Source organism: Oncorhynchus clarkii, chromosome 2, assembly GCF_045791955.1.
Source record: "Oncorhynchus clarkii lewisi isolate Uvic-CL-2024 chromosome 2, UVic_Ocla_1.0, whole genome shotgun sequence".
In the NCBI taxonomy this organism is placed as follows: domain Eukaryota; kingdom Metazoa; phylum Chordata; class Actinopteri; order Salmoniformes; family Salmonidae; genus Oncorhynchus; species Oncorhynchus clarkii.
In genome coordinates, this window is record NC_092148.1 from 79923414 (window position 1) to 79948061 (window position 24648).

The 24648-nt window shown below is 43.9% G+C and overlaps 1 protein-coding gene across 1 annotated transcript in view; it reads left to right on the plus strand.

The window, feature by feature from the left end:
• LOC139382712 (carabin) overlaps positions 1-19231 on the plus strand; it is a 45527-nt gene extending 26296 nt beyond the window's left edge. The window contains exons 12-15 of the mRNA XM_071126818.1: positions 545-723; positions 3282-3394; positions 5675-5869; positions 18711-19231. Of these exons, the coding sequence (XP_070982919.1) occupies positions 545-723; positions 3282-3394; positions 5675-5869; positions 18711-18789 (566 nt within the window). The 3' untranslated portion in view covers positions 18790-19231. The remainder of the gene's footprint in view (positions 1-544; positions 724-3281; positions 3395-5674; positions 5870-18710) is intronic.
• Positions 19232-24648: the final 5417 nt, after the last annotated feature.

The window sequence follows — 24648 nt, forward strand, 5'->3', positions numbered from 1 at the left end:
AAGCTGAGAAAAGAAATTTCCCAATGCTAAGCCTGTCAATTTGTGGTGTATATAACGCAGTTAGAAATATTGTTTAATGAACAATACTTTGATGAGCAGTGAAATGGAAATCTCCCCAACGTGGCAGCTGTATAAATTCGACTATCTGTGAAAGGCGCTCACAAACCCATAGGCTCTTGTCCTGTTGTTGAGATAGCCAATAGATTATCAGACTCTGCCATCTAGATTTCAGGTGTTCATACGTGTGGTTGGCATAGGGACTTCTCCCCTGTGTGTTTGCCTAGCTCACAGCAGATAGACTATACCACCGGAGTCAATGCGACAGGCTGCTGATAACATTCATTTGTGCAGTACATGGGGGACCACATACAAACACACTGTATGGGTATGACCATGAAAAATGCATGTTTAATTTTGTAGTTCAAAGACACATTTTTGTGTCCAGTAGTGTGTATGTTTGAGATTGTTGCAACACATAAAACATACCTACACCATGTCATAGACTTTTCCTCATGTCCTGAATGAACCCATTGTGTCCCAATAGATTCATCGGTGTCCAGTGTTAAGAACGTGTTCACCCGGCTAGTGAGGATGGCCCAGTGCTACCTGCTGGATAAAGACTGTCAGAGTGGGGACAGTAAGCCTTCCCCATCCCAAGGCAGCTCTGCCAGGCGCCGCTCCTCCAAGGCCAGCAGGACAACTTCCTCAATCACACAGTCACAGGTCGGCTAGCCAGGGTCAAACACAGGCTACGCCAACTCTCATTCACCTGTAGAGAAAGTACTGAAATGTGGGGAAGATGTCAATTGCAGATGCCTCGTGTCCTCTCTTCGTCTCTTTCTCAAAACTCGTTGAATGAGAGCGAGGTCCCTCCCTTCTGACCTACTCCTCCAATGGGTTTTGAGAAGGCGACGAGGACCCGAGGAGTCTGCAATTGAGATCTTCCCAGGCTCTCACCCTTTTTCTAGCGAAATCCATCACCTCTTCCTCCTCTCCTTATGTGTATTTGTGGTTATTCTGCACAGTACTTTGTAAAAATCAAGCTATTCTGCAGGGACCCTCAGTATTCATCATCTGCAGATTTTCAGCATATTACTTTTCAACAGTGTTGAGTTTTCGTTAGCAATTATAGACTGTAACAAAGGGCTATGTGTTTATGACTGGCTGGATTTACACAGCCTCAAGACCCATTTGGACTCAGTCAGTGTGCCTTCATGATGCCTGAAACTGCTGAATGAGACTGGTCTGTGGCAGTTCTCCCAGGGCCTCCAGTATTATTTGGATATTAGGCTTTAGTTTGACCTCTTGCGTTTCACACATGCATGCAGTTGCCATTCTCCGTTTAGAAAAGATGTCACATTACACAAGAGAAGGGATTTGACCCATTTACCTCTGAGAATTTGTATAGGAAGCAGATTTTTCACACTGCCCTTCTGGCTAACTGGAGGACTTTCATGAAGGGGCACAGTCTGGATTAGACCTGGAACCTTCCCTTTCAACCAGATACAGTGCATTGCGAAAGTATTCGGCCCCCTTGAACTTTGGAACCTTTTGCCACATTTCAGGCTTCAAACATAAAGATATAAAACTGTATTTTTTTGTGAAGAATCAACAACTGGTGGGACACAATCATGAAGTGGAACGACATTTATTGGATATTTCAAACTTTTTTAACAAATCAAAAACTGAAAAATTGGGTGTGCAAAATTATTCAGCCCCTTTACTTTCAGTGCAGCAAACTCTCTCCAGAAGTTCAGTGAGGATCTCTGAATGATCCAATGTTGACCTAAATGACGATAAATACAATCCACCTGTGTGTAATCAAGTCTCCGTATAAATGCACCTGCACTGTGATAGTCTCAGAGGTCTGTTATAAGCGCAGAGAGCATCATGAAGAACAAGGAACACACCAGGCAGGTCCGAGATACTGTTGTGAAGAAGTTTAAAGCCGGATTTGGATACAAAAAGATTTCCCAAGCTTTAAACATCCCAAAGAGCACTGTTCAAGCGATAATATTGAAATGGAAGGAGTATCAGACCACTGCAAATCTACCAAGACCTGGCCGTCCCTCTAAACTTTCAGCTCATACAAGGAGAAGACTGATCAGAGATGCAGCCAAGAGGCCCATGATCACTCTGGATGAACTGCAGAGATCTACAGCTGAGGTGGGAGACTCTGTCCATAGGACAACAATCAGTCGTATATTGCACAAATCTGGCCTTTATGGAAGAGTGGCAAGAAGAAAGCCATTTCTTAAAGATATCCATAAAAAGTGTTGTTTAAAGTTTGCCACAAGCCACCTGGGAGACACACCAAACATGTGGAAGAAGGTGCTCTGGTCAGATGAAACCAAAATTGAACTTTTTGGCAACAATGCAAGACGTTATGTTTGGCGTAAAAGCAACACAGCTCATCACCCTGAACACACCATCCCCACTGTCAAACATGGTGGTGGCAGCATCATGGTTTGGGCCTGCTTTTCTTCAGCAGGGACAGGGAAGATGGTTAAAATTGATGGGAAGATGGATGGAGCCAAATACAGGACCATTCTGGAAGAAAACCTGATGGAGTCTGCAAAAGACCTGAGACTGGGACGGAGATTTGTCTTCCAACAAGACAATGATCCAAAACATAAAGCAAAATCTACAATGGAATGGTTCAAAAATAAACATATCCAGGTGTTAGAATGGCCAAGTCAAAGTCCAGACCTGAATCCAATTGAGAATCTGTGGAAAGAACTGAAAACTGCTGTTCACAAATGCTCTCCATCCAACCTCACTGAGCTCGAGCTGTTTTGCAAGGAGGAATGGGAAAAAATGTCAGTCTCTCAATGTGCAAAACTGATAGACATACCCCAAGCGACTTACAGCTGTAATCGCAGCAAAAGGTGGCGCTACAAAGTATTACCTTAAGGGGGCTGAATAATTTTGCACGCCCAATTTTTCAGTTTTTGATTTGTTAAAAAAGTTAGAAATATCCAATAAATGTCGTTCCACTTCATGATTGTGTCCCACTTGTTGTTGATTCTTCACAAAAAAATACAGTTTAATATCTTTACGTTTGAAGCCTGAAATGTGGCAAAAGGTCGCAAAGTTCAATGGGGCCGAATACTTTCGCAATGCACTGTACTCGGAGGCCATTTTACGACTCACTTATTAAAAGTATTTTCATAGGACTACGTTTTTTCTTCCTCTCAATTTTAGATTCGGTCTATACTGTCTCAATTAGCTGAGATGATCAGTAGTGTTAGGTTGTTGTTATGGTCTCCATCTCCCTCCAGATCAGAGCCAAGAGGAGTCAAAGGGGCGTGTCCCAGCAGGGAAGTGTGAGTCAGACCAGAGGAGGGACCCTTCCCGGTTCTACCCCAGACTCAGATGGGTCGGTCAAAGACAGGTTGGTCAGAAATCCCCTGTTAGACACATCTGTATTGTTCAACTGAGAAATGCACAGCAAGAGCAACATCTTCTCCATACTGCAATTCACAGCTTCTATTACTGATTAATGATAGACCTTTTTTTATTTTGAATATTATCTGATTTGAGGTTACTTCATGTAGATGTTTTCACTAAGCAATACAATTTATGGCTTTGTCAATTTCTCTGAGAGGGCCCAAGAGAATTGACTACTTTTATACGTTTATCGGTCAGCCAGAGGAGTTGGCTCCCAGCCAGCAGAATGACTTTCCCACAGACTGCTGTTACATATGGGAACCTTTATGATCAACATGCATGTTACTCATAGGGGCAAAGAACCTCAACCGGAAATTCAAGGTCGTAAAAGTTGCCACTTATCTAACTTTCATACCGTTTTTCCATTCATAGCACTAATTATGTGGTAGTCATGCATACCACACTGGTGGGTGGAGGTAGGCAATCCCACAGCCATGAGCTTCCTGTTGTTGCTTAAAATACTTCAAAACAAAAACAATTTTATGCACTGTTAAATGTCATCGCAATTAGATGTGAAGCACAGACTCTTGGAGGGTGGAAAAGATTGACATGAATTATATTTTTTAATGGGCATAGGTTGAGGTCCCCGCCCCTCTACATCAACTTCGTAAATCAATATTTTTGTGTTCTAATGACAAGCAGTTCCATGTCGTGTCTCCCTGGCAGGCAGGCTGGCCTCAGCCTCATTCTCATAACAAAAGCATATCACACATCTTTGAGCCGGTGCCAGAAGTCTGTGTGCATACCTGTCATTCCTCACAGGTCCCGTATTAGTGTCAAGTGGCTGAAATCGCTGAAACGAAGAGCGGGTCGCCCGGGGTCAAGGAAGGGATTACCCTAATTTGACACAACATTACAGAGAGGGCAGGGAGTGGATTTGACTCCTCTCAGCGAGTCGCTGAAAGGCATGTCAGCTTTTCAACACTGACGGGGCCAGGCACCAAGGAGCTAAGGGCCAGTAGAGGCCAGTGTCTGACTCTGAGCTCTGATCTAAGAGTAGAGGATGTAGTAACAGCACACTGGAACTCCCACCAGTGATTTCAGTCACTCATCAGCAGGAGATTGTAATATCGCTGTGTATTTAATCTATATTCAAAGAATGTTGATTTCAGATTGTGTAATGTGAACTTTTTCCCCCTCCATAAGTTGAATTGTACTCATTTGTAGGATAGTCAATAGATCACATTTGTATTTTGAACTACTGAAGAAATGTGGTGGTTATACTGTGTTGTTCCATAGAGTTTATGGGTTGGACCCCTGGCTGAGGTTGACCTGTATAGAAGGTGTAGGTCAGGCACAGGTCATTCCACTAAATACAATAGTCACATGACACATTTACCAATTTCACCCAAGAATTTGGGCGATCAGGAATCTGAAAATGCTGAGCAAAAAGTTTCCTCTGGGATTGTTGTGTGGGTTTTTAGAGATCATATGTAGAATAATTTAACAGGCTTAATATTATTATTTCATAGTTCTCAGGTATCTCAACCCAAATAGAAGATTTTGACATTTTTGTTCCATTCCTGTCTATACAGTACTAGGTTAGGGTGCAGTTTGCTCTCATCTAAATCCATCTAGACTCTATTGTCAGACTCCAGTCACCCAAGTCATAGACTGTTCTTTCTGCTACCCCATGGCAAGCGGTACTGGAGTGCTAAGTCTAGGTCCAAAAGCCTTGGTGGACGACTGGCTGGCTGCCACCCTTACACCCTACCCCGGTGCTGTTTTGTAAATGGTATATGGCACAGGGAGGAGATCTCTCACTCCCCCCAGCCCTGCAGGTGCTTCCTCTGTTAATGCCCTACACCTGTGGATAAATCAAACCACTGACATTTATGACATATGTATGAGCCAGAGAGAGGGAAGATGGGGGAGCGAGAGTGTCTTTTGTGTAGCCCCTGTGTCAGTCGAGTTTCACACCAAGGTGTCACTGTAGAATGGTTATCAGACTTCTTGGCTATTGACCTGTGGCTCATGATGTCAGACTGAACAGAGTACTTTTACTCCCCTTTCATTTTTGGAGCCTTTTCTATTATATGATGTAGCTAGTCTAAATCAAAAGTTGTTAATGTGCATTCTGTGTAGTAATCTATAATGATCATGTCAACATTGGACTACATGAAACATTTTTAAAGTGGAGTTGAATTAAACACTTGTTCATCACAGATTGGGGATAGCTGTGACATGAAAGTGAGTAAACATTATTATGCTCCTGTTTATCCAGCAGGCCAGAGCCAGCAGCGTTTAGGAGAATGGGTTCTGGTCCCGTGGGCAGGGTGGCGCGTAGACGCAGCAGTCTGCCCCCCAGAGTTGAGTCCCTCCGCCTGCTCCGGACCAGGACCCCCCAGTCCCCATTGCCCTCTCCCTCCAGCCCAGCACAAACACTGGCCCATCAGAGACGGAAAACAGCCCTATCCAGGTAAGCTGGAACGGTTCCCGTTACAAAATGTTTTACAACATACAAAACGTTTTGCAATGGAATCTGACTAATGAATACACCCTAGGAATTTAACTGATATGCAGACCATGTACTATATAATAGACTGGATCTGTTTTCTAGCTTGGGGTTTAGAGTCCCAGTAACTCATTCCAAAGTGTCTTCCTGACTTGAGTTTATCTGAAGGAGGTGAAATCAGATCCGTCCTCGATTTGCGTTGGGCTTGACAGATGTGATACCCGCTGACAGAAGTGTGGTTGTAGTGTTCTTTTTAATTAAAGGGATCACCACTCATTGCGTAATCATGTTATAATGACATATTATTGTTTCTCCTGGAATATGAGGTATAGTAGTGTAACTATATAGTAATAATATACACCCCACATCAGAGATGTACCATGTAACATGGAACAGTAATCTCCTCGTTGTGCAATCAGCTGTAACAACACATCCTGAACTGAGGACCCTCACAGCCCCAACCCACCATTTGAATGTGTTGTTCGCAGTAAATTATTTATTGCCTTTTTTGCACTCCAAGCAGCCAGTCCCCTGCTGTATCTCATAATATACTCCTGTCCGGCCCACCTATGTACTGAGAAACATTACGTCAGTGTTCTGTTTCCCTGTAGCGTAGGCAGGGCTGGGCCACAATGGTACCAAAATAAACCAGAGAGCTTGCCTCCCTATAGTGCCTACTCTCCGAAGGGTACCAAAATGAACCAGAGAGCTGCCTGCCTACTGCATACTCTGTCCCTGGAAGTTCATTCAGTGTCTGCAGGCATCCTGGGAAAGCCAGAAGCTCTTAGGAGGAGTGGTGGAAAATGACAGTCGGAATGCCTCTATCTACATGCAGGCCAGACCAGTGCAGTGCCAGCTCCCTCCCTCCATAAACTCGGATCAGCACTACAGAACAGATGTATTTATAATCGGGCACCTCTCTGGCAGCCCCCCAGAGCGCTCCCCTCTTACACACCAACCAACCTCACTCCCATTGGAAAGAACAGCCATGGTCAGAGACTGGAGCAGATGAGTCACACTGCAACTAGGAAAATGCTTGATTAGCTTTTTGGTTCAATCCCAAAAAAACTGTAGTAGTGAACAGATTGGAACTGCTCTATTTTGGTCTGGTATAGTGTTTATATTATAATGTCTACTCTCTGGACATGTGGCCCTAAACACTGTGACTGACTATAGAAATCCACATTGTGTTGTTGTAACCTGATGGTGAATGCTGCTCCGTTGGATGATCTGAATAATTGGTGCTGTGATGCCTTGTTAGTCTTCATGTACTGTCCATGTGATCTAACTTGACAGACAAATGTGTCGTAATTCCATCATTCCATCTGACATCTTGCCAGGGACAACCTAACTGCTAGTGAAGTGGAAAACTAGCTTGACAAGTGTTTTTCTCACCTGTACTTTGCCTACTGAGCAGACTGAAATAGACAGGGGTGAGTTGGTGTAAAGCTCGACTCAATTTTGTCTGAAAACTAATTTCAGCGTTCTGTGTAATAGCTATTTATGTGACTGTTGGTTGTTTTCACTGAGCTATGTGGGAAAGTGTTTTATGCCAGACTGCGCGTGTTACAGAGTTCACAGCCATGTGTTTCATGACTGAACAAGTTGTGCTTCCGGTTCATTCACATTGTTTTGTGACTTAACGGGTGTACGTAAATAAGACAAGTAAACCATCCCTCTCCAACAAAAGCAATTGAATTACGTAAATACAGTTGACATATTTAAGACTAACTTTATTCATGAAATGACAAGCAAAATATGTGCGACAGCTATAACTGCATGTTTAAATTTAACAAAGACACAAGCGCCATAGACTGGCACACTTGTTTGCCTCACTGACTAGTTAGTCAGCCCCACCCACATCACTGTATGTACAGTTGAAGGTGGAAGTTTACATACACCTTAGCCAAATACATTTAAACTCAGTTTTTCACAATTCCTGACATTTAATCATAGTAAAATTTCCCTGTCTTAGGTCAGTTACCACTTTATTTTAAGAATGTGAAATGTCAGAATAATAGTAGTGATTTTCAGCTTTTATTTCTTTCATCACATTCCCAGTGGGTCAGAAGTTTACAGACACTCTAAATTAGTATTTAGTAGCTTTGCCTTTAAATTGTTTAACTTGGGTCAAATGTTTCAGGTAGCCTTCTACAAGCGTCCCACAATAAGTTGGGTGAATTTTGGCCCATTCCTCCTGACAGAGCTGGTGTAACTGAGTCAGGTTTGTAGGCCTCCTTGCTCGCACACGCTTTTTCAGTTCTGCACGACAAATTTTCTATTGGGTTGAGTTCAGAGCTTTGTGATGGCCACTCCAATACCTTGACTTTGTTGTCCTTAAGCCATTTTGCCACAACTTTGGAAGTATGCTTGGGGTCATTGTCTATTTGGAAAACCCATTTGCGACCAAGCTTTAACTTTCTGACTGATGTCTTGAGATGTTGCTTCAATATATCCACACAATTTTCCTTCCTCATGAGGCCATCTATTTTGTGCAACAGTCCCTCCTGCAGCAAAGCACCCCCACAACATGATGCTGCCATCCCCGTGCTTCACGGTTGGGATGGTGTTCTTCGGCTTGCAAGCCTCCCCCTTTTTCCTCCAAACATAACGATGGTCATTATGGCAAAACAGTTCTATTTTTGTTTCATCAGACCAGAGGACATTTCTCCAAAAAGTACAATCTTTGTCCCCATGTGCAGTTGCAAACAGTAGTCTGTTTTTTTTTATGATGGTTTTGGAGCGGTGGCTTCTCCTTGCAATTTTGTCCCACACATTGAATATAGTTGTGGCGAGTCCCTGTAATCCTGGATTCAGATCAGTCAGGTGAGGAAAGAACATCCCCCAGATAGGCAGTTGTGTGAGAAACTCGTCATCATGCAAGCGGTCAGACAGGTGAAAATTATGGTCAGGGAAACTTTTAATCTCTCAATTTAAAAAAAAGCGTGTCAATACTTTGCTCCTTGATAACCAAGCGTTACTTGGTCGCTGCCCATATCATTGCATAGTGCAGAAAATACCCGAGAGTTCAGGCACCTTGCTTTAACAAAGTCAACAATTTTCACTGTGTCCAAAACGTCTTTCAAGCTGTCAGGCATTCCCTTGGCAGCAAGAGCGCCTCGGTGGATGCTGCAGTGTACCCAAGTGGCATCGGGAGCAACTGCTTGCAGGCACGTTACCACTCCACTATGTCTCCTTGTCATGGCTTTTGCACCATCAGTACAGATACCAACACATCTTGACCACCAAAGTCCATTTGATGTCACAAAGCTGTCCAGTACTTTAAAAATGTCCTCTCCTGTTGTCCTGGTTTCCAGTGGTTTGCAGAAGAGGATACCTTCCTTGATTGACCCCCATAAACATAACGAACATATACCAGGAGCTGTTCCAGGCCTGCCACGTCTGTTGACTCATTCAGCTGTAAGGCATAGAATTCACTGGCTTGTATGCAAAGCAGTAATTGTTTCAAAATATCTCCTGCCATGTCACTGGTGCGTTGTGGAACAGTGTTGTTTGATGAAGGCATTGTCTGTCTAGTTTTTTGGGGCCTTTTCCCCCAGCATTGTCCCAGCCATATCTGCAGCAGCAGAAATAATTAGGTCCTACACAATAGTACGGGGCATGCCTGTCCTAGCCACTCGGTAGCTCGCTATATAGAAAATGCTTCTAGCCCCTTCTTATTAAAAGTATATGTTGCCTTCATACTTGTCTTACTACTCGAAAGTCGTCTTAATTCTCACTCAAACTCCTGTGGCTTATTTTCCAAATGTTTGCGCAAGATTGACGGTCCTTTTTCAGGACACTGTATTTAAAAGATAATTCGTAAAAATCCAAATAACTTCCCAGATCTTCATTGTAAAGGGTTTAAACACCGTTTCCCATGCTTGTTCAATGAACCATAAACAATTAATGAACATGCACCTGTGGAACGGTCGTTATGCAATTAAGGTCACAGTTATGAAAACTTAGGACACTAAAGAGGCCTTTCTACTGAAAAACACCAAAAGAAAGTTGTCCAGGGTCCCTGCTCATCTGCGTGAAAGTGCCTTAGGCATGCTGCAAGGAGGCATGAGGACTGCAGATGTGGCCTGGGCAATAAATTGCGATGTCCATACTGAGACGCCTAAGACGGCGCTACAGGGCGGACAGCTGATCGCCCTCGCAGTGGCGGACCACGTGTAACAACACCTGCACAGGATCGGTACATCCGAACATCACACCTGTGGGACAGGATGGCAAAAACAATTGCCCGAGTTACACCAGGAACGCACAATCACTCCATCAGTGCTCAGACTGTCTGCAATAGGCTGAGCGAGGCTGGACTGAGGGCTTGTAGGCCTATTGTAGTAAGGCAGGTCCTCACCAGACATCACCAGCAACAACGTCGCCTATGGGCACAAACCTACCATTCCTGGACCAGACAGGACTGACAAAAAGTGCTCTTCACTGACGAGTCATGGTTTTGTCTCACCGGGGGTGATGGTCGGATTCGCGTTTATCGTCGAAGGAATGTTTCACGGAAACATGGCTCACTCGGGATACGTTACCAGAGTCGGTACAGCCACCTGGTTTCTTCATGCATCGCACCAACAGAAACAAACATCTCTCTGGTAAGAAGAAGGGAGGCGGTGTATGCCTTATGATTAACGAGTCGTGGTGTGATTATAATAACATACAGGAACTCAAGTCCTTTTGTTCACCTGACCTAGAATTCCTTACAATCAAATGCCGACCGCATTATCTACCAAGAGAATTCTCTTCAATTATAATTAGTCGTGTGCATCCCCCCCCCCCCCCCCCCCCCCTCCAAGCAGACACCTCGATGGCCCTGAAATAACTTCATTGGACTCTATGTAAACTGGAAACCACATATAACCACATGCAGGCTGTATTTATTGTAGCTCGGGATTTTAACAAGGCTAATCTGAAAACAAGGCTCCCTAAATTTTATCAGCATATCGAATGTGTGACCCGGGCTGGGAAATTCTGGATCATTGTTACTCTAACTTTCGCGACACATACAAAGCCATCCCTCGCCCTCCTTTCGGCAAATCTGACCACAACTCAATTTTGTTGCTCCCTGCCTATAGACAGAAACTAAAACAGGAAACGCCCGTGCTCAGGTCTGTTCAACGCTCATCCAATCAATCTGATTCCACGCTTCAAGATTGCTTCGATCACGTGGACTGGGATATGTTCTGGATAGCGTTGAACAACATTGATGTATACGCTAATTAGTGAGTGAGTTTATTAGCAAGTGCATCGGTGATGTTGTACCAACAGCGACTATTAAAACCTTCCCCAATGCAGTAACCATGGATTGATGGCAGCATTCGCGCAAAACTGAAAGCGCGAACCACTGATTTTAATCAGGGCAAGGCAACCGGAAACATGACCGAATACAAACAGTGTAGCTATTCCCTCCGCAAGGCAATCAAACAAGCTAAGCATCAGTACAGAGACAAAGTACAGTCGCAATTCAATGGCTCAGAAATGAGAGGAATGTGGCTGGGTCTACAGTGAATCACGTACTACAAAAGGAAAACCAGCCAAGTCGCGCACCCCGATGTCTTGCTCCCAGACAAACTAAACAACTTATTCGCTCGCTTAGAGGACAATACAGTGCCACCGACACGGCCCGCTACCAAAACCTGCGGACTCTCCTTCACCGCAGGCAAAGCGAGTTAAACATTTAAATGTGTTAACCCTCGCAAGGCTACCGGCTCAGACGTCATCCCTAGCTGCGTCCTCAGAGCATGCTCAGACCAGCTGGCTGGTGTATTTACGGACATATTCAATCAATCCCTATCCCAGTCTGATGTTCCCACATGCTTCAAGAGGGCCACCATTGTTCCTGTTCCCAAGAAAGCTAACGTAACTAAGCTAAACGACTATCGCCCCGTAGGCACTCACTTCCGTCATCATGAAGTGCTTTGAGAGACTAGTCAAGGATCATATCACCTCCACCCTACCTGACACCCTAGACCCACTCCAATTTGTTTACCGCCCCAATAGGTCCACAGACGACGCAATCGTAATCAGTCTGCGCACTACCCTAACCCATCTGGACAAGAGGAATACCTATGTAAGAATGCTGTTCATTGACTACAGCTCAGCATTTAACACCATAGTGTCCTCAACTCGTCATTAAGCTCGAGACCCTGGATCTCGACCCCACCCTGTACAACTGGGTCCTGGACTTTCTGACGGGCCGCCCCCAGGTGGTGAGGGTAGGAAACAACATCACCACAATTCTCAGCCCTCTCCTGTACTCCCTGTTCACCCATGATTGCGTGGCCATGCACGCCTCCAACTCAATCATCAAGTTTGCAGACGACACTACAGTGATAGGCTTGATTACCAACAACAACAAGTCGGCCTACAGGGAGGAGGTGAGGGCCCTCGGAGTGTGGTGCCAGGAAGACAACCTCACACAACATCAACAAAACAAAGGAGATGATCATGGACATCAGGAAACAGCAGAGGGAGCAGCCCCCTATCCACATCGACGGGACAGTGGTGGAGAATATGGAAAGTTTAAGTTCCTTGGCGTACACATCACGGACAAACTGAATTGGTCCACCCACACACAGCGTGGTGAAGAAGGTGCAACAGCGCCTCTTCAACCTCAGGAGGCTGACGAAATTTGTCACCAAAAACACTCACAAACTTTTACAGATGCACAATCGAGAGCATCCTGTCGGGCTGTATAGTATGGCAACTGCTCCGCCCACAACCGCAAGGCTCTCCAGAAGGTAGTGAGGTCTGCACAACGCATCACCAGAGGCAAACTACCTGCCCTCCAAGACACCTACACCACCCGATGTCACAGGAAGACCAAAAAGATAATCAAGGACAACAACCGCTCGAGCCACTGCCTGTTCACCCTGCTGTCATCCAGAAGGCGAGGTCAGTACAGGTTCATCAAAGCTGGGACCGAAAGACTGAAAAACAGCTTCTATTTCAAGGCCATCAGACTGTTAAACAGCCATCATTAACATTGAGTGGCTGCTGCCAACATACTGACTCAAATCTCTTGCCACTTTAATAATAAAAAATTTGATGTAATACATGTATCACTAGTCACTGTAATCAATGCCACTTTATATAATGTTTACATACCCTACATTACTTATCTCATATGTATATACTGTACTCTATACCATCTACTGCTTCCTGCCTATGCTGTTCGGCCATCGCTCATCCATATATGTACATATTCTTATTCATTCCTTTACACTTGTGTGTGTGTAATAAGGGAGATGTTGTGAAATTGTTAGATTACTTGTTAGATATTGCTGCATGGTTGGAACTAGAAGCACAAGCATTTCGCTACACTCGCATTAACATCTGCTAACCATGTGTATGTGACCAATAAGATTTGATTTGAATGAGTGTTACACGAGGCCTGTACTCTGGAGGGGGATCGATTTGTAGGTGGAGGGTCCGTCATGGTCTGGGGCGGTGTGTCACAGCATCATCGGACTGAGCTTGTTGTCATTGCAGGCAATCTCAGCGTTGTGCGTTACAGGGAAGACATCCTCCTCCCTCATGTGGTACCCTTCCTGCAGGCTCATCCTGACATGACCCTCCAGCATGACAATGCCACCTGCCATACTGCAGCCATACTGCTAATGACAATTCAAAATGTATTTGTTTTTCACCCGAGTTCCCAGTTGTCTTGAACTCACTCAGATTTCCAGTTCTGGGTTAACAGTTGTTTTGAGCTTGGCACAAATCAAGCTTCATTGACAGCATGGCCAGCAAACTAGGAAAAGAGACCCTTAATCTTAGACTTCATGATGATAATTGCTAGCAATGACTTTGAAAGTATGATGTTGACATTATCAGTCCAATCAAAGCTACTGTAGATATGTGATTTGATGTAATCTGTGGCCAATGACTTTGAGCCTTCTTGGGTGGGCACCTCTAATGTAACTATATGGTAGCACCCAAGGGGCTTGAATTTTCTAGCTCTACCCTTCGACTTGGCGGTGACGTAATGTCCTCATAAGTGACTGAACACTGAGCCAATCATGGCGCAATGCTCTGTATTTTCTGCTGGGTTGCACCACCACCACAGAAAGCACTGAGCTAGGCTGAAACACCTGCATTTTGGAGCTGCCTTACTCAAGAAAACAACAGAGAGACCATGTTTGTATGCGGCTTTATTAACTCAATTATATATCTTTTTTACATTGTTTGCAAACTGATATGTGACACATTAATGCCAAAATAAGATGCAAAACAGGAAAGCCTGTATTTATTTATATTTTGCAAAAAATGTGGGGCTCAAAACTGCCCTGAATGACGGGTCGCACCTGGATACGGCCACATGCTGCTGTTCAGAGAGGAGGGTGTCCCAGTACAGGTCTACTGGGACCAGATTAGGACATGGCTGGCAGGGTGACTCAGTAGTGATATGCTGCTGTTCAGAGAGGAGGGTGTCCCAGTACAGGTCTACTGGGACCAGATTAGGACATGGCTGGCAGGGTGACTCAGTAGTGATATGCTGCTTTTCAGAGAGGTGGGTGTCCCAGTACAGGTCTACTGGGACCAGATTAGGACATGCCTGGCAGGGTGACTCAGTAGTGATATGCTGCTGAACATGCTTTAACTCTGGAACCTGATCACTCAATGTGAATGTGTGGTTCAGTAGCACTCTGTAGTTATTTGTTCAGGTGTAAGGCTTATGTAACCAACAACAAAGGGAAATGGGGCATGGGATCTATGACCAGAGCGCCAGCTATTTTACATATATTTCAGTGGAGCTCAATGGGAATATTTGTTTTGAGACGATGCAAACTGCCCAGGACTACCAGAGCTGTTTGTCAAGAGTAAAAGCAATGATTAAACAAACTAATAGCATTTTATGGACATGTATACTCTTAGCCTCCACTGCCATGCTCCCATAACACTGTATACAATAGTTGCCTTTAATTTTTAATGACATCACTCCTGATTTCCCAGCATTGGTCTGCTGTTCAGACTGGCTAGTGTTTCCGTGGAGACTAGGAACAGAGGGAAATCCAGACAGTGCACATGCTTGGGAAACATGATTCCATGTGAAGCTTTGTAATGTGGATGTCACAGATGGATAAGTAATCCAATAAGTTGTCTACTGTAGGTTTAGATTCCTAGTTTAACAGACAAGAAGAGAAGAAACATTTATTGAATTGACTCTTTAATAACTTCTTACCAATACTTTAAGACTACAATGGAAAAGCATGTTGAATATCACACCCACTTGTCTGTCTAGAACCCTCAATCCAACTCTCGACCTCAAAGCCAGTTTCACAGGTTTTTTTCTTCCATTGGTTCCCTCTAACCAGGGACTGATTTAAACCTGGGACACCAGGTAGGTGCAATTTAATTATCAGGTAGAACAGAAAACCATCATGCTCTGGACCTTGTAGGATAAGAGTTAAATATCCCTTCAAGAACATGATCAAAGTGTCAATGGCCTGCAGGTTAGTCAGAGCAGCAGTTAAGGTAGAGACCCTCTCAAAGGTCCTCGACCTACCAATACCTTTGTCCCAGGCAGCACACCTATATTCTCAGCAGACACTCTTATCAAGAGCGACTTAGTGAGTGCATTATTTATTTGTATAGACCAACCTCTGTCCATAGGTGTCTTACTTGCTGTATCATGAGAACTCATTCCAACCGAACAGACCCCCCCCCCCCCCCCCCCAAAGGGACAAGAATGATCAAATATGTGTGCTTGTGTATATATGCCTTTATTTAGCTATTGTGGGAAAGTCCTACTGCTGAGTCATTCATTGACCAGGAAAAGATTTTGTGAAAGTCCCCTCCCTTTTGTGGTTTCTGCTGCAGTGACATTTAATTTAAATTATGCATGCTGGGTGTCTGCTTGAGCAGAAAGACAAAAATTGCCCCCTTTGTCCAAAGTAGTGACGCTCTCCTCGTGGCTGTAGGAGAACTGTAGAAACCACCATTCTGCTACTACATGACAGCTAGCCTAAATGTTTCAGTAGAGCAAGTAGCCACAGTTAGCCATTGTTAATGGAGTTTGAATGTCAATCACATTATATGGATTTAAAATTATTTTCTTGGCAAAGGAATTTCTTGCCGTTGTAGCTAACCCAGATCCTGTTGTAATGTTGATCTCAGTATATCAACTCAGCACACTAATCTAGAGTAGTAGACTTTCACATGCAGCATAGATTCTGCTCTGATAATCCTTCATAGAGGTCCCAGGAGCTGAAAGTTAATATGGGAGTGAAGGATTGCATCTGATCGCCACAGGTCTGTTTCACCTGTAGCCCTGCCATCAGCACCTGTAATCGCTCTACTGCACTCTCACCCAGCCATTCACAGGCTTTCACGTCCAGGTCCCACACGGCCAGTGTTGCGCTAGAAAAGGCCTCTCGGTATCACTGACAAAGGTGGCTTTGTTCACAGCAAGATGCAATATTTGCTCCTCATTGTGGCAGACTCTTTCGAGTCCTCTGGTTCTTTTGACGCATGTAGGACTTTGTGTGTGCCGTAGCAACCCCTGACATTACAAGGTTATGCTGAACTCCGATAATATATCTTCTGGAGTTATATTTTATTATCACTGTCTTGATGTACAGTGGGGCAAAAAAGTATTTAGTCAGCCACCAATTGTGCAAGTTCTCCCACTTAAAAAGATTTTCATCATAGGTACACTTCAACTATGACAGACAAAATGAGAAAAAAAATCCAGAAAATCACATTGTAGGATTTTTTTATGAATTTATTTGCAAATTATGGTGGAAAATAAGTACTTGGTCAATAACAAACATTTATCTCAATACTTTGTTATATACCCTTTGTTGGCAATGAGAGGTCAAATGTTTTCTGTAAGTCTTCACAAGGTTTTCACACACTGTTGCTGGTATTTTTGGCCCATTCCTCCATGCAGGACACGCTAGATAAACTAGTAATATCATCAACCATGTGTAGTTAACTAGTGATTGATTGTTTTTTTTATAAGATAAGTTTAATGCTAGCTAGCAACTTACCTTGGCTTCTTACTGCATTCGCATAACAGGCAGGCTCCTCGTGGAGTGCAATGAGAGGCAGGTGGTTGGAACATTGGACTAGTTAACTGTAAGGTTGCAAGATTGGATCCCCTGAGCTGACAAGGTAAAAAATCTGTCGTTCTGCCCCTGAACAAGGCAGTTAACCTACTGTTCCTAGGCCGTCATTGAAAATAAGAATGTATTCTTACCTGACTTGCCTAGTTAAATAAAGGTGTAAAAGAAAATCAGCTAAATCGGTGTCCAAAAATGCCAATTTCCGATGGTTATGAAAACTTGAAATCGCCCCTGATTTAGACTGGACCAACCTCTCCGGCTCTATCAGACTTAATCGGCTCTGACAATGACAGCTAGCCTAATGCAATGGGCAGCAGCTGTTCAGCACACTGCAGGCCACATAAAAACACCAGACTTTTTATCACCTCAAATTAAGATGTATTTACTACATGGGGGGGGGGGGCTAGAGCTCAATAATGGGGTGACAATATTTGAAAAGGGCATTGTAACATTAAAGATTTTAATCCCGACGTGTATGGCGCTTGGTGGATGTGCCGTTATGCATGTCTCCATCACCACTCTGGGGATGTTTAGCTGTATGTATGAGTGTGTGTGTCCTTAATTCTTTATCTATCAGATTAGCTCTAAATATAGCATGATCAAGGCCACATCAGACTATGCTTTTCATGAAGTGATTTTAAACGAGGCTACAGTATAATACAGTTGTCTATGTTCATTAATGTGGAGGACTAGAGTACTCCTCTGAGGCAGAGTTGTAGTAGTACCTCGGGCCCTGTGATGTTCTGTAATCCAGCTCCCACAGCATGGTTTCCTAGGAGACCTGTTGCGAGCAGCTCAAGGCTCCATCACCGAGCCTCATCTGCAGTCCCCCTCCGGACCTCCGGACCTCCACATGAAACCCAAACCCCAACAGTGTCACAGGCTCTAGCGCCACTGCTTTTCATAAATGCCCCCAATGCAGCAGTATTAAACCGTCATGATAATTAACGTCGCACAGGCATTGTGTTCATCTTTTAGAGGAGTCTGGGGGACATTGTGTTGCTGTCTGAAATGTCTCATTCCCCCTCCGCTCTCTGACTGTTTGTGCCCCTCAGTGTTTTGACATCTGGGTATTGAAGGTTCCATACAGAAGCCTGGTGTGGAGTGTTTTGCGTGAGAAATGAAAAGTGCTCTTAGAGCCCGAGGAGGGAGAGTGCTCCAGCAGCAGGCATCTCCGTGCTTTTAGTGCTCTCTTCCTGTTTTGTTTTTTTCTCTTCTTTCCCTGTGGAGGAATTTGAAAAGCCCTTTCAAAAAACAACTCATTCCTTTGACCTTTACGGGGGCAATTTATTTTAAAATTGGGCTACAGAAATAGCCGCAACACTTTAAGTGCAAATCTTTTCAGTCGGTTTTGTTTCGGGATGTCAACGTGTGTTTTGTCCACATCTACATTTATCTCTCTCTCTCTGAACATTTTAGAAAAAATCATTTTCAGAATAACTTGTTTGCTCAACAAACCAGATCTCCAGTCTCTTTCAGTATCTAGACTTAGAAAAATGTTTTGTGGCTATCTTCAGTTGAATGCCATTTGAAAGAGCAGGGGTGCAGCGCCACATCCCCCAGTCCTGTCAGCGCCACAACCCCACAGTCCTGTCAGCGCCACAACCCCCCAGTCCTGTCAGCGCCACAACCCCCCAGTCCTGTCAGCCCCATCCTTAATCTTCTTTCACTGGTTGATAATGTCTTTTTTTTACTGATCACTCACTCTCCACTTGTCATAGGGAACTGCCATCAAGATGTCACTGCCTGAATAAGACTACCAACCCCTTAAGGAACACTCAGGAGTCCCAACTCATCTGAGGAAAGGAGGACCTGCACTTGATGGTACTCTTGTTTTTGCCCTCAAAACCCAACACGGAGGACTACAGAGTAATGTCCCCATGGAAACTTTTTAAACATTACATGCAAGATCCAACCTTCCTGGATGTCTTAGATTAATCACTGCTCATAGTTGTGAATATCATTGTCCTAGGAAGGGCCTTCTGATATGGGGCATTGCTCCATATCCTCTTTCCAATGTTTGTCCTACCACTGCTAGCCAGCGATTTAGCACTCGCTGGGTAGTAAGAACAGTGACTTTTCACTCAGCCCTCTGGTGCGACGACTAGGCTAAAGGTGGGATTTGCTGTGTCATCATATTTTAGCACTCCATGTGGGAGTGTATATTTCGTTGTGAATTCTACCTCTGAATTTCTGTGACGTCGCTCCAGTGGAGTTGTTTGTTGTTTTAATATATCTTGTACTCGTAGAGACGTCAATGTTTTTATTGTATAGCTGTTTTGAAATAATAAAATATTAACCCTTCTAATGGTCAGTCATTTATTCCCTAAAATGTTTCTGAGGGTGGTCTTTGGTTTAAATTGTTTATGGGAAACTCAACTCAATACAACTATACAAGAGATTAGAAACATAACATCTCTACATAGAGGTAACATTTTGTATTCTATGATGAACAGTGGTGATAGTGCCACTACTGTTGGATTTGACAGATTCTGTAATGAGTTAAATAGTTATGTTGACTAGATAAATGGCAGCCAGTCTGAACTAATGTCTTTAGGCAGCTAGTGCACCATCCATTTACATCTAGACCCTACATGTTTGACCAGAGGCTCTCATCTTGTAATGTTTTTCTCAAACTTTTCACAAACATTGTGGGTGATCATGTTGTGTGTTTTGGGAGGGTATCTGCCTCTTTCACAACATTTTAATGACAATCAGCCCCTGTAATTACCTGAGGTGTATGTAGGCAGCACTAACAACCACACAATTGTTCACTCTAATGGAACAGCTGTGTGATGTTTTTGTGGAAGAGGTGGATTCTACTTTCCCCTACTTATGCAACTGTCAGAAAAGCACTGTAGTGGAGAGACTGCCAGACGAACAATACAGATTTAACCTGGTTTTGTTATTGTGATTTAGTGCTCTTATAAATCTGTCAGCTCACAAGGAAAACTAAGTCAACTGGAAAAGCTGTGGAATGAAGGGAGTGTGCTTTAGGTCTTTTTTGATCCCACACACCGATACTTGGCTGGCTGAAGAAAGCTCTGTTTTATTTTGATGCATTTTTGTTTTTTCTCTTTTCCCCTCCAGTAGGTGGATTTAATTAGCGTTGCTCTGTGTTGATGCATGTTCTCATTCTGCTTCTCTCCTGTTTTTTCTCTCCTCCCCTCCAGTAGGTGGATTTAACTAGCGTTGCTCTGTGTTGATGCATGTTCTCATTCTGCTTCTCTCCTGTTTTTTCTCTCCTCCCCTCCAGTAGGTGGATTTAATTAGCGTTGCTCTGTGTTGATGCATGTTCTCATTCTGCTTCTCTCCTGTTTTTTCTCTTTTCCCCTCCAGTAGGTGGATTTAACTAGCGTTGCTCTGTGTTGATGCATGTTCTCATTCTGCTTCTCTCCTGTTTTTTCTCTCCTCCCCTCCAGTAGGTGGATTTAATTAGCGTTGCTCTGTGTTGATGCATGTTCTCATTCTGCTTCTCTCCTGTTTTTTCTCTTTTCCACTCCAGTAGGTGGATTTAATTAGCGTTGCTCTGTGTTGATGCATGTTCTCATTCTGCTTCTCTCCTGTTTTTTCTCTCCTCCCCTCCAGTAGGTGGATTTAATTAGCGTTGCTCTGTGTTGATGCATGTTCTCATTCTGCTTCTCTCCTGTTTTTTCTCTCCTCCCCTCCAGTAGGTGGATTTAATTAGCGTTGCTCTGTGTTGATGCATGTTCTCATTCTGCTTCTCTCCTGTTTTTTCTCTCCTCCCCTCCAGTAGGTGGATTTAATTAGCGTTGCTCTGTGTTGATGCATGTTCTCATTCTGCTTCTCTCCTGTTTTTTCTCTCTTCCCCTCCAGTAGGTGGATTTAACTAGCGTTGCTCTGTGTTGATGCATGTTCTCATTCTGCTTCTCTCCTGTTTTTTCTCTCCTCCCCTCCAGTAGGTGGATTTAACTAGCGTTACTCTGTGTTGATGCATGTTCTCATTCTGCTTCTCTCCTGTTTTTTCTCTCCTCCCCTCCAGTAGGTGGATTTAACTAGCGTTGCTCTGTGTTGATGCATGTTCTCATTCTGCTTCTCTCCTGTTTTTTCTCTCCTCCCCTCCAGTAGGTGGATTTAATTAGCGTTGCTCTGTGTTGATGCATGTTCTCATTCTGCTTCTCTCCTGTTTTTTCTCTTTTCCCCTCCAGTAGGTGGATTTAACTAGCGTTGCTCTGTGTTGATGCATGTTCTCATTCTGCTTCTCTCCTGTTTTTTCTCTCCTCCCCTCCAGTAGGTGGATTTAACTAGCGTTGCTCTGTGTTGATGCATGTTCTCATTCTGCTTCTCTCCTGTTTTTTCTCTCCTCCCCTCCAGTAGGTGGATTTAACTAGCGTTGCTCTGTGTTGATGCATGTTCTCATTCTGCTTCTCTCCTGTTTTTTCTCTCCTCCCCTCCAGTAGGTGGATTTAACTAGCGTTGCTCTGTGTTGATGCATGTTCTCATTCTGCTTCTCTCCTGTTTTTTCTCTCCTCCCCTCCAGTAGGTGGATTTAATTAGCGTTGCTCTGTGTTGATGCATGTTCTCATTCTGCTTCTCTCCTGTTTTTTCTCTCCTCCCCTCCAGTAGGTGGATTTAACTAGCGTTGCTCTGTGTTGATGCATGTTCTCATTCTGCTTCTCTCCTGTTTTTTCTCTCCTCCCCTCCAGTAGGTGGATTTAACTAGCGTTGCTCTGTGTTGATGCATGTTCTCATTCTGCTTCTCTCCTGTTTTTTCTCTCCTCCCCTCCAGTAGGTGGATTTAATTAGCGTTGCTCTGTGTTGATGCATGTTCTCATTCTGCTTCTCTCCTGTTTTTTCTCTCCTCCCCTCCAGTAGGTGGATTTAACTAGCGTTGCTCTGTGTTGATGCATGTTCTCATTCTGCTTCTCTCCTGTTTTTTCTCTCCTCCCCTCCAGTAGGTGGATTTAATTAGCGTTGCTCTGTGTTGATGCATGTTCTCATTCTGCTTCTCTCCTGTTTTTTCTCTCCTCCCCTCCAGTAGGTGGATTTAACTAGCGTTGCTCTGTGTTGATGCATGTTCTCATTCTGCTTCTCTCCTGTTTTTTCTCTCCTCCCCTCCAGTAGGTGGATTTAATTAGCGTTGCTCTGTGTTGATGCATGTTCTCATTCTGCTTCTCTCCTGTTTTTTCTCTCCTCCCCTCCAGTAGGTGGATTTAATTAGCGTTGCTCTGTGTTGATGCATGTTCTCATTCTGCTTCTCTCCTGTTTTTTCTCTCCTCCCCTCCAGTAGGTGGATTTAACTAGCGTTGCTCTGTGTTGATGCATGTTCTCATTCTGCTTCTCTCCTGTTTTTTCTCTCCTCCCCTCCAGTAGGTGGATTTAACTAGCGTTGCTCTGTGTTGATGCATGTTCTCATTCTGCTTCTCTCCTGTTTTTTCTCTCCTCCCCTCCAGTAGGTGGATTTAACTAGCGTTGCTCTGTGTTGATGCATGTTCTCATTCTGCTTCTCTCCTGTTTTTTCTCTCCTCCCCTCCAGTAGGTGGATTTAACTAGCGTTGCTCTGTGTTGATGCATGTTCTCATTCTGCTTCTCTCCTGTTTTTTCTCTCCTCCCCTCCAGTAGGTGGATTTAACTAGCGTTGCTCTGTGTTGATGTATGTTCTCATTCTGCTTCTCTCCTGTTTTTTCTCTTTTCCCCTCCAGTAGGTGGATTTAACTAGCGTTGCTCTGTGTTGATGCATGTTCTCATTCTGCTTCTCTCCTGTTTTTTCTCTCCTCCCCTCCAGTAGGTGGATTTAATTAGCGTTGCTCTGTGTTGATGCATGTTCTCATTCTGCTTCTCTCCTGTTTTTTTCTCTCCTCCCCTCCAGTAGGTGGATTTAATTAGCGTTGCTCTGTGTTGATGCATGTTCTCATTCTGCTTCTCTCCTGTTTTTTCTCTCCTCCCCTCCAGTAGGTGGATTTAACTAGCGTTGCTCTGTGTTGATGCATGTTCTCATTCTGCTTCTCTCCTGTTTTTTCTCTCCTCCCCTCCAGTAGGTGGATTTAATTAGCGTTGATCTGTGTTGATGCATGTTCTCATTCTGCTTCTCTCCTGTTTTTTCTCTCCTCCCCTCCAGTAGGTGGATTTAATTAGCGTTGCTCTGTGTTGATGCATGTTCTCATTCTGCTTCTCTCCTGTTTTTTCTCTCCTCCCCTCCAGTAGGTGGATTTAATTAGCGTTGCTCTGTGTTGATGCATGTTCTCATTCTGCTTCTCTCCTGTTTTTTCTCTCCTCCCCTCCAGTAGGTGGATTTAATTAGCGTTGCTCTGTGTTGATGCATGTTCTCATTCTGCTTCTCTCCTGTTTTTTCTCTCCTCCCCTCCAGTAGGTGGATTTAACTAGCGTTGCTCTGTGTTGATGCAGGTTCTCATTCTGCTTCTCTCCTGTTTTTTCTCTCCTCCCCTCCAGTAGGTGGATTTAACTAGCGTTGCTCTGTGTTGATGCATGTTCTCATTCTGCTTCTCTCCTGTTTTTTTCTCTTGCTATTTCACTCTCGCTCTAAGTTAAGGTAGTGACCTATTAAAAGCTCAGGAATGCTTTGAGTGAACCCTCTGACCTTGTAAGGCTGTGTTTAGACAGGAAGCCTGATTCTATTTATTTTCCACTAATTGGTCTTTTTACCAATCACACATTTTTCAGAGCTCATCTGATTGGTCAAAAGATCAATTTGTGAAAATAAAATATCAGATTCTGTCTTCCTGTCTAAACGCAGCCTAATGGCTCTGACCCGGTAGTTCAGGGTCAAAGGCAGTCCTCAGAACCTGGCCAGGACAGAGGGGAGGAGGGAAGGATGTGCTCCCCATACCTGAAGCAAGAGTGGGAGTTTGGCGGTCAGCAACTTTTGTTTACATTCCCCCAATGTCTCCTGTCTCATCTGCTTTCAAACAGGACATGGGCTATTGCATCATTTTCTCATCTACTGTAACAGTATGAGGCCATGTCTGGCATATTAGATGATACATTTCAACTTTAGCCAGTTTCACAAAACATATTTCCAAAGGTTAACACATACAAAACAAATAAAATCCAAAGTTTTCTCATAAATTAGACCGAAACGCAACAATTGTAGTAAAACATTTACATTCAAACTAGTTATTTTGGTCTCGTTTCCCAGAAGTCTATTACATTCTCCTAATCCAGTCTTGTATGCTGTGTTTTGGTTTCTACTATACTTAAATCCTTATGTGTCCACTCAACCTCATGGATAGAACAGATACCTTTTAGGCAGGTACATCCACACACAGGATGCAATTTGTCTTCCAGTTGTTCTGGGAGATAAGCTCTGTCAGCTCTTGTTAAAGACGCATTAACATCTGCATGAGGAGGAGGAGGCACACAGGGTTGAATTATTGACAGCACACGGTTTCTCTCACCTCTAGTCCAGGTTCACTGCAATCATTTTAGGAGTTTCTAAATTCTTTGTTGTCTTTGACGTGCCCATGATTCAATCTTTATACATTAATGAAAACATATTTTGATAGTACCTAATCTTACATGGGAGAGCACACAAATGACCTAATTACACAGAGGTGAGAGAGCTTCAGTTTTTACTCATGTCAAAATGTTGCCCACGCACACACACCCCTAACCCTACTGTACTGGGAAGTGAGCAGGAAAGGGAAAGGTGCCGCCTGCTTCCTGGCATTCATCTTTTGG